We start from the raw sequence: 15,051 nt of genomic DNA on the forward strand, positions 1-15,051 counted from the left end.
TTGGGTTATGAATCACGTGACAGGAAAAGTTGTCCGTGGCGCCTGTGCAGAATTGGGTCACGGCTGTCTGTGTGTGAATGAATGGCTACTGGAAAGTTCAGCCCTGAAAACAACTGTACATAGTTCAGACTAAATATAGCGTTATTCTGCTCATTACGGGGTTGATTATACAGACAGCCGCTGTTCGTGTCCTTCACCTGTCTGCGAGCCTGGGGTCCTTCACCTGGCTGAAATAGCTGCCCTCGCGCCTGTCTTGATTTGTGACAATAAATAAAACAAAAACGGCTATAGGAGTGTAATATCGGGTTACAGTGTTAAATACATAATTCACAGTAGGTGCTATATAGAGTTCGGAGAACAGAGTGCCTGAGGTGGGGAGGCAGCCGCCGGGGTCCTTCGCTGGCCTCCATCATCTTCAGGGTGACCGGAGTCGGGTTGACCTGAGCGATGCCGGACGACGTGGATAAGGATGTGTACCCGGAGCCTCCTCAGCGGACCCCGGTTTCAAGGAACAGGTCCGGGCTGCCTGACCCGACCACCATATTCCTGAACCTCTTCTACTACACGGTGGATAAGCCGGTCACCGCCTTCCATGGTGAGAGGACACCGTCTGCGGAGGAGGCTGGGGAACTACAAGTCCCAGCATGTTTCACAATAAGTCCTAGCATGGCGTGTTCTGTATGCTGCTGCTGTACTGCAAATCCAAGCAGGTCCTGACAGGGTACTACATGTCACATATTCAGCTGCTGCTGTGTTGCAAGCCATCAGATCGCACTACAAGTGTCAGCATGGCTCACATGTAGCTGCTGCTGTATTGCAAGCCATCAGATCGCACTACAAGTGTCAGCATCGCTCGCATGTAGCTGCTGCTGTATTACAAGCTATCAGAGAGCATTACACCTGTCAGCATGGCTCGCATGTAGCTGCTGCTGTATTACAAGCTATCAGAGAGCACTACACCTGTCAGCATGGCTCGCATGTAGCTGCTGCTGTATTGCAAGCCATCAGATAGCACTACAAGTGTCAGCATGGCTCGCATGTAGCTGCTGCTGTATTACAAGCTATCAGATAGCACTACAAGTGTCAGCATGGCTCACATGTAGCTGCTGCTGTATTGCATGCCATCAGATAGCACTACACCTGTCAGCATGCCTCGCATGTAACTGCTGCTGTATTACAAGCTATCAGAGAGCACTACACCTGTCAGCATGGCTCGCATGTAGCTGCTGCTGTATTACAAGCTATCAGAGAGCACTACACCTGTCAGCATGGCTCGCATGTAGCTGCTGCTGTATTACAAGCCATCAGATAGCACTACAAGTGTCAGCATGGCTCGCATGTAGCTGCTGCTGTATTACAAGCCATCAGATAGCACTACAAGTGTCAGCATGGCTCGCATGTAGCTGCTGCTGTATTACAAGCTATCAGATAGCACTACAAGTGTCAGCATGGCTCACATGTAGCTGCTGCTGTATTGCATGCCATCAGATAGCACTACAAGTGTCAGCATGCCTCGCATGTAACTGCTGCTGTATTACAAGCTATCAGATAGCACTACAAGTGTCAGCATGGCTCGCATGTAGCTGCTGCTGTATTACAAGCTATCAGATCGCACTACAAGTGTCAGCATGGCTCGCATGTAGCTGCTGCTGTATTACAAGCTATCAGATAGCACTACAAGTGTCAGCATGGCTCGCATGTAGCTGCTGCTGTATTGCAAGCCATCAGATAGCACTACAAGTGTCAGCATCGATCACGTGTAGCTGCTGCTATATTGCAAGCCATCAGAGAGCACTACAAGTGTCAGCATGGCTCACATGTAGCTGCTGCTGTATTACAAGCTATCAGGTAGCACTACAGGTGTCAGCATGGCTTGCATGTAGCTGCTGCTGTATTTCAAGCTATCATATAGCACTACAAGTGTCGGCATGGCTTGCATGTAGTTGCTGCTGTATTACAAGCTATCAGGTAGCACTACAAGTGCCATGGTAGCTCACAAGCAGCTGTACTGAAGGCCCTGTAGGGGAACTGCACATTCTTGCATTCATTGTCAGAAGTGGCTGTGGTACTGCAAGACCCAGAATGGCTTATCAGGAACTGTTGTGGATGTGAAAGTACAAGTCACAGCATTCACTGCAAGAGGGTACAGTGAGGAGAGGCCATGTCATGCTAGGAGCTAGTATAGTATCTCAGGTCCTGGCATAACCTGATGTGGATTTGCAGGTCATAGAATGTTTTGGAAGTACAAGATTTACAACTACAAATTTACATATTGTTACTCAACTGTTGAACGACTAATATGTTCTAGTTAGTAATAGAAGTCATTGAAAAGTGAGGTGAGAGGGATATGAAGACTGACATATTTATTTCCTTTTAAACAATGAAAGTTGCCTGGCCGTCCTGGTGCTCCACTGCCTCTAATTCTCTTAGCCATAGACCCTGAACAAGCATGCAGATCAGATGTCTGGCTAGATTAGCTTTGTGCTTGTTTCAGGTGTGTGATTCAGGCACTATTGATGCCATGAAAGATCAGCAGGACCGCCAGGCGACTGGTATTGTTTAAAAGTAAATAAAAATGGCGACCTCCATCTACCTCTCACCTCGGGTTCCTTTTAAGGAGGCTGGTAAATGGCATTTGGTGTATCTTGCATAACTTTGCTTTACTTGTACTGCAGATTGGATTGAACGTCAGCGAGCCGGTAGGAAGGTTCATTACTATCATCGCATATTTCAGCGTGTTCCTGATATATCGCAGTGTCTAGAAGACGATGCCTTGTGTATGTATGAAGCAAACATGCAGTGGAAGAGAGATGTGTAAGTCTTTTTTTTAGTAGTAGATCATTTAGACACACACAGGAAAACCTCCTACAGTAAATACAATAGACATGTCAGCATGAGACAATTGTGTGTTCCCTCCAGCAGGGGGCCTCCCCCTGTTTTACTCCCTCTGCTCCAGATAGTAGGTTACATGCTGCTGAGCTGAGACCAGCAAGCATGCCTTAACAGGGATAAAGGAGGGTTTGCCCCTGTTTTAGGAACACCACAAGAGGCAAAAGCCTTTTCCCTGGTAATGGGCAATGAAGTTCACCTGAAATAAGTGTATGGAGGCTGCCATATGTATTTCCTGTTAAACAATACCAGTTGCCTGGCTGTCCTGCTGATGTCTTTGGCTGCCGTGGTGTCTGAAACGCACAGTCAGACTTCAGTCAGAGCACCTGATCTGCTTTGCATGCTTGTTCAGGGACCGTCATTATAAGTATTAGAGGCAGAGGATCAGCAGGGCAGCCAGGGAATGTGCATGGTTTAAAAGGAAATATTTCAGGTTCCCTTTAATCCTCTTAAAGTGAAAATAAACTGATGAGATAATTGTATCTGTCGTCCTACAAAAAATGACTTTTTTTTTTTTTTTTTTTTTTTTAGAATCCTGCAGTTTTATTTTCTGTATAAACAATTACAAAGCAGTCTTGCAAATGTTTTTTATAGTCTGTGCTCAATTGCAGTGCCTCAAGAGTCCCAGAGCGAAAATTCATGAACTATTGACCTTTTTATCTTTCCCTTGCAGTCAGAAGCCTATTAACCTGCTTAGGAAAGTGTTTTATAGCTGTTAGGGCACGTTTCCACTGCACGCGGTGCAATCGCCGCACCACATTGAAACTGCATCCAATGTTAGTCAATGGGACTGTTTCCATTGACGCGAACTTCCAATCGCCATAGGATGCGGTGCGGCTAAATGTATGGATTGCATGCTGCAGTTTCCCGCAGTCCGCATGGGGATGATATTGAGCCACAACGTGGCGCGACTGGAAGTAGTTGTGGCTGTATGTAGTGCAGCGACCGCACCACACGCCGCAAATACAGCCAGTGGAAACGGGCCCTGAATTATCAATGACCTCGAATGGGTCCCAACTGGAGAAAAACTGTCAATTGCATAGCTGAATATTAAAGGACCACTATCGCGAATAAAGTAGGCAGTTCAAATCTGACAGAACTGACAGGTTTTGGGCCAGTCCATCTCCTCATGGGGGATGAGGAGGGTTTTCTTTGTTTTTAACAGCATTTCCTGAACAGCAGTTTAAGACCTTGTTGACATTATAAATCGCCAGCGTTATCGGAAGCGCTTTATTGGGTGATTTTTGAAAGCGCTTTTATAAGTGCTTTTCTAAGCGCTTTTGCAGAGCGGTTGATTTTTCACTTCGTGGCGCCAGTTAGGAAGTGAACTTTTTAACCCGGAAATGAATAATGTATTCATCAAAGCGATTGGGAAATCTCTATAGAAAGCGCTTTTTCAAGCACTTTGCGATTTCCCTGCACCTGCCATTGAGCCAAATCGTTGAGAAAATGGTACAGGAAGAGCGTTTGCGATTTTTAAAGAATTACAATGTTCAAATGTGAACACTGTCATATGAAATTATTACACAAGCGCTTTTAGAGTGATTTGCAAAATCGCCAGCGCTTAAAAAAAACAGCAAACGCTGATAGTGTGAACAAGCCCTAACTGCCAAAATAGTAAGACACCAGCCCGCCTCCCTACTCACTTGCACACTAGTTTGTCAGTTAGGTCTGGTGCACACCAGAGGAGTTTTTCTGAGCGTTTTGAATTTTTTAAATCTGCTGCTAATGTTATCCTATGTGTCTGTGCACACTGGAGCAATGAGGTTTTGTAAAAAAAAAAACCCCATAGCATTACATTGGGAAGAGCTTTGAAACCTCTAGCGTTTGGGCGCTAGAGGTTTCAAAAGCTCTTCCCAATGTAATGCTATGGGGGTTTTATACAAAACCTCATTGCTCCAGTGTGCACTGACACATAGGATCACATTAGCAGCAGATTTAAAAAATTCAAAACGCTCAGAAAAACTCCTCTGGTGTGCACCAGACCTTAGACCAGGGGTCTCAAACTCAATTTACCCGGGGGCCGCAGGAGGCAAAGTCAGGATGAGGCTGGGCCGCATAAGGGAGTTCACGTGTCCCCGCCGCAAAACGAGGGCTGCAGAGCCCCCAAATTGCCCCGGGGGCAATCCGCCGGCATTTCCTGGAAGGGGCAGAGCTTTCAGCTTCAGCTCTGCCCCTCCTGACGTCAATCGCGGCGGATCGCCGCCTCTGCCCGCCCACTCTAAACATAAAAAAAAAAATTGGGAAAATAGGAAAAAATGCCAGGAATCTTCATACAGCCATATTACGGCTGTATAGCGATACCTGGCCAAAGCGCTGCGGCTGCGTATGGACCCCCTGGAAACTCTGTCAGGAAATGTATTGCTCTTTCTTTTGATACATGTAAAATTACACTACCGTTAGGCTTGCTACTAAAAGTGACATTTACCGCATTTAAAAGTATACTATTTTCCTTCGAAACTTTAAAATCGATTTTCTCAAAAACTATAAGGTCTTTTTGAAAAATTGTTTTTTCCTCTTATTCCTAATGATCTCCTTAACATATCCTGCAAATTTAGGGTTTCTAGCATTTAAGGTGGATTTGCTATTAACCATTAAAGTCGGCGGGTTTTTAAATGTGTATTTTTTTCCTTTGCAACTTTAAAATCGATTTTCTCAAAAACTATAAGGCCGATTTGAAAAATTTTTTTTTCCTCTTGTAGCCACTGGGGGCCCCTACAAGCTCTGGGGCCTTGGGGCCACAAAATATTGTATCGCGGGCCGCAAATGGCCCGCGGGCCGCGAGTTTGAGACCCCTGCCTTAGACCTTGCAACTGCTGTTCAGGAAATGCTGTTGAAAACAAAGAAAACCTTGACAATCCCCCATGAGGAGATGGACTGGCCCAAAACCTGTTGGTTCTGTCAGATTTTAAAGAGAGTCTGAAGCCTTTTAAAATCCTCTTTTTATTAGACATTTATGTAAAGCAGTATCAGCCTAGCTAAAACGCCGTAATCCCACGGCAGAACGAGGTAATGACCCCCCCCCCCAAATCCCCGGGGCAAAATTCGGGGAGCGCTTCCATGTAGAGGCTAAGCTTGCTGTAGGTCTGCCTCTACTCGTGTCAATCCCCGCTGGTCCCCACCCCTCTGTCTTCATTCACTGAGAGGGGCGGGGAGAGGCAGAGATCCGTGCAGAGCCCAGTAACAATCACACTTTCCACACACCTTTAGGGCCCATTTCCACTTGTGCGGTGCGAATTGCCGCGGTAAAAATTCGCATGTGGATGCGAATTTTGCATGCGGGTGTATGCGTATTTTCATGCGAATTTTCATGCAAATTCGCATGGATGACGATGTATAAGAATTTAACCATGGCAGTGCTGGTGTAATTTTCCATTGTTTCTATGCGAATTCGCATACCCAAACCGCATGCGAATTTCCTATTAAAATACATTGTATGCAATTCGCATAGCGGTATGCGAATTCTGATGCCTCTGCCATGCAAATTTTTTCTGCACAGAAAAATGCAAAGGAATCATGACAAGTGGAAACAGTCCCATTTAGGGCTCGTTTCCACTATCGCGAATCTGCATGCATCCAACGCATGCGGATTCGCACATGGTATGCAAGTGAATGGGCCTGTTTCCGCTGTTGCGTTGGTGATGTGCGTTTTTTTGAGCTGTGAAAAAACGCACAAAAGAGCCAACGAATTCGCCTGAGAGTGGAATGCATGCGAATCGCATGCAATGTATTTAATAGGGAAATCGCATGCGTTTTCCCCATTCGTTTTTTGCCGCGAATTCGCATAGGTACCGATGTAAATTCACACAGGCAGTGACATGGTTAAAATCGCATATACCCTCACCTATGCGAATTCGCGGCAAAAAACGCATGGGGAATTGCATCCACATGCGATTTCATCAGCGGTGGAATCCAGGAGATTCTGCACCGCAACAGTGGAAACGAGCCCTCACTTGTATTGCTATGCGAATTTGCATGCGAAAATTCGCGATAGTGGAAATGGGCCCTCACAGGCCTATAATTCTCCAGGCCTGGAAGTCGGTGTTGAACTCCCGCAGGTAGACCACTCCTGCAACCACTTGCACTATGAATAAAAAGGAGACCGCACACAAGTAGCTTCTTCAAGTAATCTGTATTGAGACCATACAGTTACAGAGCAGACAGAGGACATGGAGATTGAGGCAGAGCTACAGCGCTAAGCTCTGCCTCCCCGGGCAGCAGAATCCATGACCTGGAAAGTTGTGGAATTTTGCCCTGGTATTTGGGGGGTTTAATTACCTCGTTCTGCAGCTGGAATGCAGTGTTTTAGCGAGGCTGATACTGCTTTACATAAATGTCTAATAAAGATGATTTTTAAAAGGCTTCAGACGCTAACTGCCTACTTTTTTGGCAATAGTGGTCCTTTAAAGAGACACTGAAGCAAAAAAAAATAAAAAAAAATGATGTAATGAATTGGTTGTGTAGTACAGATAATTACTAGAACATTAGTAGCAAAGAAAATATTCTCATATATTCAGTTATATAGTGTTTTTATAACATTGCATCATTCTTTAATATTTGCAGTTTACACACCACTCAGCATTCTAAATGATTTTACAGAGCAGGCTAGTGAACTAACTCCTCTGCAGAGAAAAAAACAATACAGTGCCAGACACTTGAGCTCATAAGCTCCAGAAGACAGAGTTCTCTGCCACTTTGAAAGTTGTGGAGCTCAATGGCTCTTTTGCATAGATAACTCTGGTTTCTTAACTCTTCCTGTACTCGACTTGTGTCTCTGCTCCTAATGTTTTATTTCTTAGCTGTACTACACATAGAAATGATTATATCATTTTTTTTTTCGCTTCAGTGTCTCTTTAAGGCTTTTTTTCAGGCAGGGGAAAAAGAAAAGGAGCACAGCATAGGTATTGAGACCATACAGTTACAGAGCAGACAGAGGACATGGAGATTGAGGCAGAGCTACAGTGATATGCTTGCCACCATATATACACGTCATCTCATTTCTTGAATTCAGAGATTAAAGCGTGAAGAAAACTGCCCCTGATATTTGATTTGTTTTGTTTCTGTAAAGGAAAGTTGACCAGGAAATAGTGGGCATTATGCGTGAGCGATTAATAGCATGCAGGACCAGAGAAGGGGACAGCGCTGATCAGAACTGCGCAGGAGTGTTCGAACAATACACCAAAGTCTGCGCTGCTTACAGATCCAGATGTAAGTTCATGTTTTCACTTTCACCTTGATATTAAAGAGCCTAATTTTTATTATGAATCCTGTTTTCCCAGCGACAGAAAATGGCAGATGGCAACCATTTAACGACCACTCCACACCAGTTGGCATGGACGCGGCAGTAGCCCCAGGACCGCTTAACGCCAATTGGTGTGAAGTCCTGGGGTGGGGTTTTGCAAGAGATTGCGCGCACATCTCCGCTCCGTCATCAATCTCCCAGTGGCGATCACCGCTAGGAGACTGTCAGATGGTGAAACCGCCATCCGTCTATTTATACTGACGTTTGCCCCCCTGGGAGACAGGAGAGCTATCGGCTGGCGGGGGGAAGGTGGGCGCGGTTTCTACAAACATATATATATATATATATATATATATATATATATATATATATATATATATATATATATATATATATATATATATATATATATATATATATATATATATATATATATATATATATATATATATATATATATATATATATATATATATATATATATATATATATATATATATATATATATATTATTTTTATTATTATTTATTTATTTTTTTTTAATAGAGATTTATTAAGAAAAAAAAAAACATGCCGGCGGGGATCAGACAACAAAAAGCTCTGTTGGTGAGCAGAAAAGGGGGGGGGGGGGGGGGGGAATCACTTGTGTGCCGAGTTGCAAGGCTCTGCAGTGAGCCCTTAAAGCTGCAGTGGCCTAATTTTGTGAAAAGTAGCCTGGTCACTAGGGGCCCACCTGTGGTCCTTAAGAGGTTAAATAATGGCTTGGTTTCAAACTATGCACCCCAATCCACAAAAGGCATTTAGGTTACGCTCACAGTCGGGCGTTGCACTTCCTGCTGAAGCAGGTTTGGAACGGAGGAGAAAAGTTACATTGAATGGTAGTAGCAGGGCATTTCGGGCTCTTTTAGGTCCACTGCTCACCAAAAATCACTAGAATAATTGCAAACGCTAAGCGTGTTTGTTGATTTTTTCCAATGCGATTCCAGGCATGTGCTTAACGATTTTGGGAGCGTTTTGGTGTAGCAATTTTTTTAAATTTTTTTTGTTGGAAGTGAACAGCTTTTGCGCAAAAAAAGAAAAAAAAATTACGCTTGAAAAATCGCACTGTGTTTTAGAGCGATTTTCGACCTTTCTTATACTTAACATTGAGGCAGAATCGCCTAAGAAATGCGTTTGGGAACAAAATCACATCGCTCTGGTGTGATCCCATTCAAATTCATTAGCCAAGCGCTTTGCAAAGCACTAGTGTTTTTTAAAAGTGCTCAGAAGCGCTCTTGGTGTGCACCAGCCCTTAGGCCTCTTTCACATTAGAATGTTGCGGTTTGATGCGCCGTTAAAGACGCAACGCAAAATTACAACTCAACGCCCCCAAAAAAGTTGCAACGCAATTTAATGCCCCGCTATTGTTGCATACAGTAGATCATACAGGCAATGAAAAGTATGCTTGCAAGTCATTACTGAGCATGTGCAAACAGTCCAACACAGCTAATAACGTGTATAACGCACTGCATGCAGCACTTTCACTTAATGTGCAGAGTTAGTCACCAACGCAACGTGTGCACTGTGAATGGGGCATTTGATTTTTAATTGCAGTGAGTTATTCTGCGTTTAAATGTTTTAACATCGCACTGTGAAAGAGGCCTTAGTCCCATATAGTTTATAGACACCTGAGGAAGGGCTATGCCCGAAACATGTTGTGTGCTCTGTCTGCTGTATGTTGTTAACCTTCCTGGCGGTAAGCCCGCGCTGAGCTCGGGCTATGCCGTGCAGGAGGATTTCTCAGGCCCTGCTGGGCCGATTTGCATATTTCTTTTTTTTTTCCGGTACATGCAGCTAGCCCTTTGCTAGCTGTGTGTACTGCCCCCCCCCCCCCCGACCCCATACGCTGCCTGGCCAATCAGTGCCAGGCAGCGCTGAGGGGTGGATCGGGACTCCCTTTGACGTCACGACGTCGATGACATCATCCCGCCCGTCGCCATGGTGACGGGGGAAGCCCTAATGGAAATCCCGTTCAGAACGGGATTTCCGGACGGGCTAGATTGCAAAGAGGGTAGGGGGATGCCTCTGCACAGCAGCTGTCATGTAGCTAGCGCTAGGCTACCTACACGATTTAAAAAAAAATAATAAAAAAATAGTGCTGCGCTGCCTCCTGGCGGTTTTTAATTGACCGCCAGGAGGGTTAATACAGTTTACGTGAAGAAGCTATCTGTGTACCTTCTCCTTTGTGATATAGTTTACGGGGACGTGCAGGAGTGGTGTACCTGGAAGAGTCAGACACCGGCTTCCAGGTCTATAGTCAGAGGCCTGTATGGTGACAATAGTGTGGTCTCCATATAGTTTCCTAGTGGTTTTGGGTCACCCTGAGCTGCTCCGGTATTCTGTTATACGTACGGTGTAAAGCAGGCGGTACATACAAAGTATGCGTCGCTGTAATGTGCACAATATGCCAACAATTCAGAGGGAACGTGCCATTTCAATATAATTGCATCTGGGTAGCAGTGCAATTATATTGTCCAATGCACCACTGTGAAGGTTGCCTTCTTTATATATAATACATAGTTTAGCAGTCAAAGTGCTGTGATATGAAGCTGCTGCAATTAAAGGACAACTGTAGTGAGATGTATATGGAGGCTGCCATATTGATTTCCTTTTAAGCAATACCAGTTACCTGGCAGCCCTGCTGATCTATTTGGCTGCAGTAGTGCCTGAATCACACCAGAAACAAGCATGCAGCTAGTCTTGTCAGATCTGACAATAATGTCAGAAACCCCTGCTCTGCTGCATGCATGTTCAGGGTCTAGGGCTAAAAGTATTAGAGGCAGAGGATCAGCAGGGCTGCCAGGTAACTGGTATTGCTTAAAAGGAAACAAATATGGCAGCCTCCATAAATCACTCACTACAGTTGCCTTTTAAAGTGGACCCAAATTAAAAATACAAGATTTCAGAAATAACATCATTTTCTTAATAATAATAAATAGCAGCCTTTTTTAGTTGCATGATGACAAATATAAAATATTTTACATTTATTGGAGGAACCCCTCCCTTCCTTTCATATTGCCGGGACAGAATCCGGCAGACTGGTGGAGGAGATAAAATACAAAAACAAAACACAGGCTGCTACTGATGATGTCACAGGAGAGGTGATCTCAGCTTCTGTGAGATTTCACATAGATGTCGCCCCTGTGAGGGAGGGTAGCTGATGACAAACACACCCATGATCTAAAACCTCCTACTAAGCTCAGAAGTAATGGCTGCCACCTGTATAGCCCTAGTTATGAAAAGAGAAGGGTGAAAACCATGCACTGAAATGCTCATAAGCTTGAAGGAGTGTTTATCTTTGTATGTGTCAGTGGTGCAACTAAATATTTTGAATTAAAATGTTTGGTTTGGGTCCGGAAATAAATATGGCATCCTCCACGTACCTCTCACTACAGTTGCCATTTAACCTCCCTGGCAGTATGATCATTTCCAGATTTAGGGTCCAAAAGCTGCGAAGGAGGTTAAGCAAAAAAGGATTTAGTGTGATGCTGGTAGGTGCTGGCTTTCTGTAGTACCGTAATTCTGATATTGCATTTCAGATGGGGATCTCGGAGCCAATGGCAACGCTCGTAAATGTCTCATGAAGCAGAAAAATAGAATGATTGAGGAGAGGAAAGCTGCAGCGGCCTCCACCAACGAGGCCTGAGGAAATGGGATTACGCTTCCTTCCTGTCTATGAACATTGTCCTGTTATAATGTCTTGTGTTTCAGAATGGAACATTTAACCCTGTAATAAAAAGATCTGTGGATCGGCTTCTTTATATTGTCAGCTGGTTTGTAATGTGTAGATTTGAAGATTACGCCTACAGTTCTTAGAACCATAGTACAGCCTCCTGGGCTTCTCAGCTTTAGTAAAGCTAAATGAAGGTCTGTTATTCACTTTGCTATCATATTTGATGCAGCTGCGCTCGACAATTTATCTTTGGAAAAGTCAGTCATGTGATTCAGGGATCTGTGCACTAAGTATAGAGTTGCCAGCAGAGCGGGAGTTTCCTCTGCAGAGCCATCACCTGACCCAGGAAGAGTGGGGTTTAATTTACCCATGCTGCTGCTGTTAAGACTGCCTCAATTCACTAAGCTTTAACAAACACTTTATCGAACGTTTGATAATTTACCTCATGGGTAAAATCGAATTTTGAATTCACTAAGGTGTTATATATTTATCGAATGTTTTATCGATAAAACGTCCAATAAATCTATGACACCTTAGTGAATTCAAAATTAGATTTTACCCATGAGGTAAATTATCAAACGTTCGATAAAGTGTTTGATAAAGCTTAGTGAATTGAGGCCATATGTGCTTCATTCGCTTCCCATGTTGCTCTCATACTTCCTCCTTCAACCTAGAATGAGGAAACATGGGAGTGACATGGAAATTGAATGGAGAGCATTGTCTAATACTGGGCATACACGGGTCGTTTGTGCGCCGGAATCGAGCCGCTGGCTTGATCCCGGCACATCCCCGCTCGCGCCCGGATCGATTCCCGCTTGAGCACACCGGATATTATCAATCGAGCCATCAGCGGCACGACTGATCATAAAAAACAAGCCGTGTATGCCCAGCTTAACAGCCGTGGCATAGGTAAGTTAACCAACACTCCCTTCCCCCAAAATGTAGAGCATTTTCAAGCAGCACAAATATTGCAACAAAAACAGTAAATATTAGGAGGATGACCCTGCTCTTGCGAGCTTACAATCTAAAGGGGGAACTGTGCTTTAAGTCAGGAGGGAAGGCTCTTCCTAATGAGCCTGCCCTCCCCTCTCCCGGTGCAGCGATGTCCTCGGGAGCAGTATTTGACTAATTTGGTCAAATACTGCTCGCTAGACTGGCGGAGGTGACTGCGGGAGTCTAGTGCCCTCTTGCGCGCTCTGGTGCTGCCTGTCTCCTGGGGGGGGCTCGACTTGTGAAGTCCCCCGTGGCAGGGGATTCAAATACGGGAGCCAGCGCTACACAGAGGGCACTGGAGGAGGAGAGGGAAGGCTCATTAGGACCCAGAGCCTTCCTTCTCAAAGTGGAACCGAGATGAACTTTTACTCATTGCATAATTGTGTTTCTTTCCAATAGTTTATAGGGCATTCCTCAAGCCAAATACTTTTTTTTTTTTTCTTTTGTTTTAATACTCTAATTCCCTATAAACTAAACAAGCCTCTCCCACAGTTTACCAGAGAGCCAAGGCAATCTCAGCCTTAGTAGCAAGGGCTTATGGGAGCTCAGTCTGGGCAGGAGGAGGAGGTTACAAGCCAGAGATTTCAGAGGCGGAGAGGGGAGTGGGAAATACAGATCAGCTTGCCTGTGTGTAATGTGACAAACAGAACATGGCTGCCCTCATTGTATCACAGGAATAAATAATCAAACTGCTAAAGCTGTTTGCAGCTGGATTATAGTTAGTTTTTCATCGCAGATCTGCTTTAAGTATCTTTTTTTTTTTTTTTTTTTTACTACTCCCGTTAGCGTTAACTTCACATTTCTCACTTTTAAAGTTGAAGTACACCTGAATCCGGGAGTCTACTGATTTAAGCGAACGGTGGGCTTGATTAGCTCTTATTGTCCTGGCGCTGCTAATTGTCCTTGGTCTCTTATCTCCACAAACTCCCAGAAGTTCCTCCGAGGCCTAGAGTGATTTTTGAACTACGCAGGCTCGCATTTCAAAGTGTGCTTGCACAGTAAGACAGCTTATGGGTAAGCACTTGCTTTCGCTGTGCTTGTGCAATTTGGAAATTGTGCCTGCCCAGTTGACACGGGCCGCCGCTAGGGGGGGGGGGGCTTTCCTTCTAGTATTACGCTGGAAAATTTGTTGGATATGAAGCGGGATGGGGGACAACAAGCAGTGATGGGACACTGAAGTGGCTTATACACTGGTCAATTTCAGCTATTGAATTATCCGATCGATTTGCAGCAGATTGCTATCGATTTGATATGACAAGATGGAAAATTTAGGTCAATTTACTGTTGGCAGCAGATCTATGGCCCATAGTTGCATTGGATCTAATGGTGCAATAATGCATTTAGATCGATTTTCAATAGATTGGAAATCTGTTCCTAGTGTGTGGCACATCAGATTCGACTCGACAGGCATCTGATGGTCAAATCTGTTGCAAATCCATCAGTGTATGTCCACTTTAAAGGAAACATCCGAGCACGAAAAAAAAACAAAATCCACTTACCTGGGGCTTCCTCCAGTCCCTGGCTGCCATCCTGTGCCCTCGCCGCAGCTCAGGTGGCTACCGGTGTCCTTTGCTGCAGAAGCCGACCTCGCCAGGTCGGCTTCCAGGTCTGGCTTCTTGTGCGCTCCATGTGGTCCAGCTGACGTCAGGTCTGTACTGCGCCAACGCAGTAGTTCTGCGCCTGCGCAGTACAGACCTTATTTCAGCTGGACCACGTGACCTGCGCCGTGAAGTGTACAGGAAGTTGGCCTGGCGAGGTTGGCTTCTGCAGTGCAGGACACACGGGAGCCACTTGAGCTGTGGCGAGGGCACATGATGGCAGCCAGGGGCTGGAGGAAGCCCCAGGTAAGTGGATTGTTTTTTTTTTTTGTGCTTGGATGTTTCCTTTTAAGGAGTTAATCTAGCCCACTATTTAGTCTTTGGTGCAAGGGTACTTTAGTAAACTATATATTTTATTTTTTAAGTTAATTTGCACAGCAACTTCAATGGCAAGTGTTTCATGTCTAATTTACTACACATGACAGTACTGTTATACATGCTGGAATAGCCATTTATATAAGCACAATATCTATCTATGGAGCTGTAATCCCTCAAACATGCATTTTATCTTAGTGGTTTACAAAAGTATTCAGCCCCTTTGTTGCAATAATGTGACAAAATGTGGAAAACTTCAAACAAATTAATTTTATTGGAATTCCACGTGTAGGACCAATACA

At 44.6% G+C, this 15,051-nt stretch overlaps 1 protein-coding gene across 1 annotated transcript; it reads left to right on the forward strand.

Annotated features, from left to right (window-relative positions):
* The first annotated feature begins 288 nt into the window (after positions 1-288).
* NDUFB10 (NADH:ubiquinone oxidoreductase subunit B10) lies at positions 289-11,931 on the forward strand. Its single transcript, XM_068246712.1, has 4 exons — positions 289-595; positions 2,676-2,814; positions 7,958-8,097; positions 11,710-11,931. The coding sequence occupies exons 1-4, from the start codon at positions 448-450 to the stop codon at positions 11,814-11,816; spliced, it is 534 nt and encodes a 177-aa protein (XP_068102813.1). The 5' UTR covers positions 289-447; the 3' UTR covers positions 11,817-11,931.
* Positions 11,932-15,051: the final 3,120 nt, after the last annotated feature.

This window comes from Hyperolius riggenbachi, chromosome 7 (assembly GCF_040937935.1).
Source record: "Hyperolius riggenbachi isolate aHypRig1 chromosome 7, aHypRig1.pri, whole genome shotgun sequence".
NCBI lineage: Eukaryota > Metazoa > Chordata > Amphibia > Anura > Hyperoliidae > Hyperolius > Hyperolius riggenbachi.

What these genes read in the sequence shown, in the direction of transcription:
- NDUFB10 (XM_068246712.1), top strand. Translation starts at nt 448, where the DNA reads ATGCCGGACGACGTGGATAAGGATGTGTACCCGGAGCCTCCTCAGCGG. An exon ending in GCCGGTCACCGCCTTCCATG is followed by an intron (nt 596 to 2,675) that starts GTGAGAGGACAC and finishes CTTGTACTGCAG; the next exon opens with ATTGGATTGAACGTCAGCGA. An exon ending in ATGCAGTGGAAGAGAGATGT is followed by an intron (nt 2,815 to 7,957) that starts GTAAGTCTTTTT and finishes GTTTCTGTAAAG; the next exon opens with GAAAGTTGACCAGGAAATAG.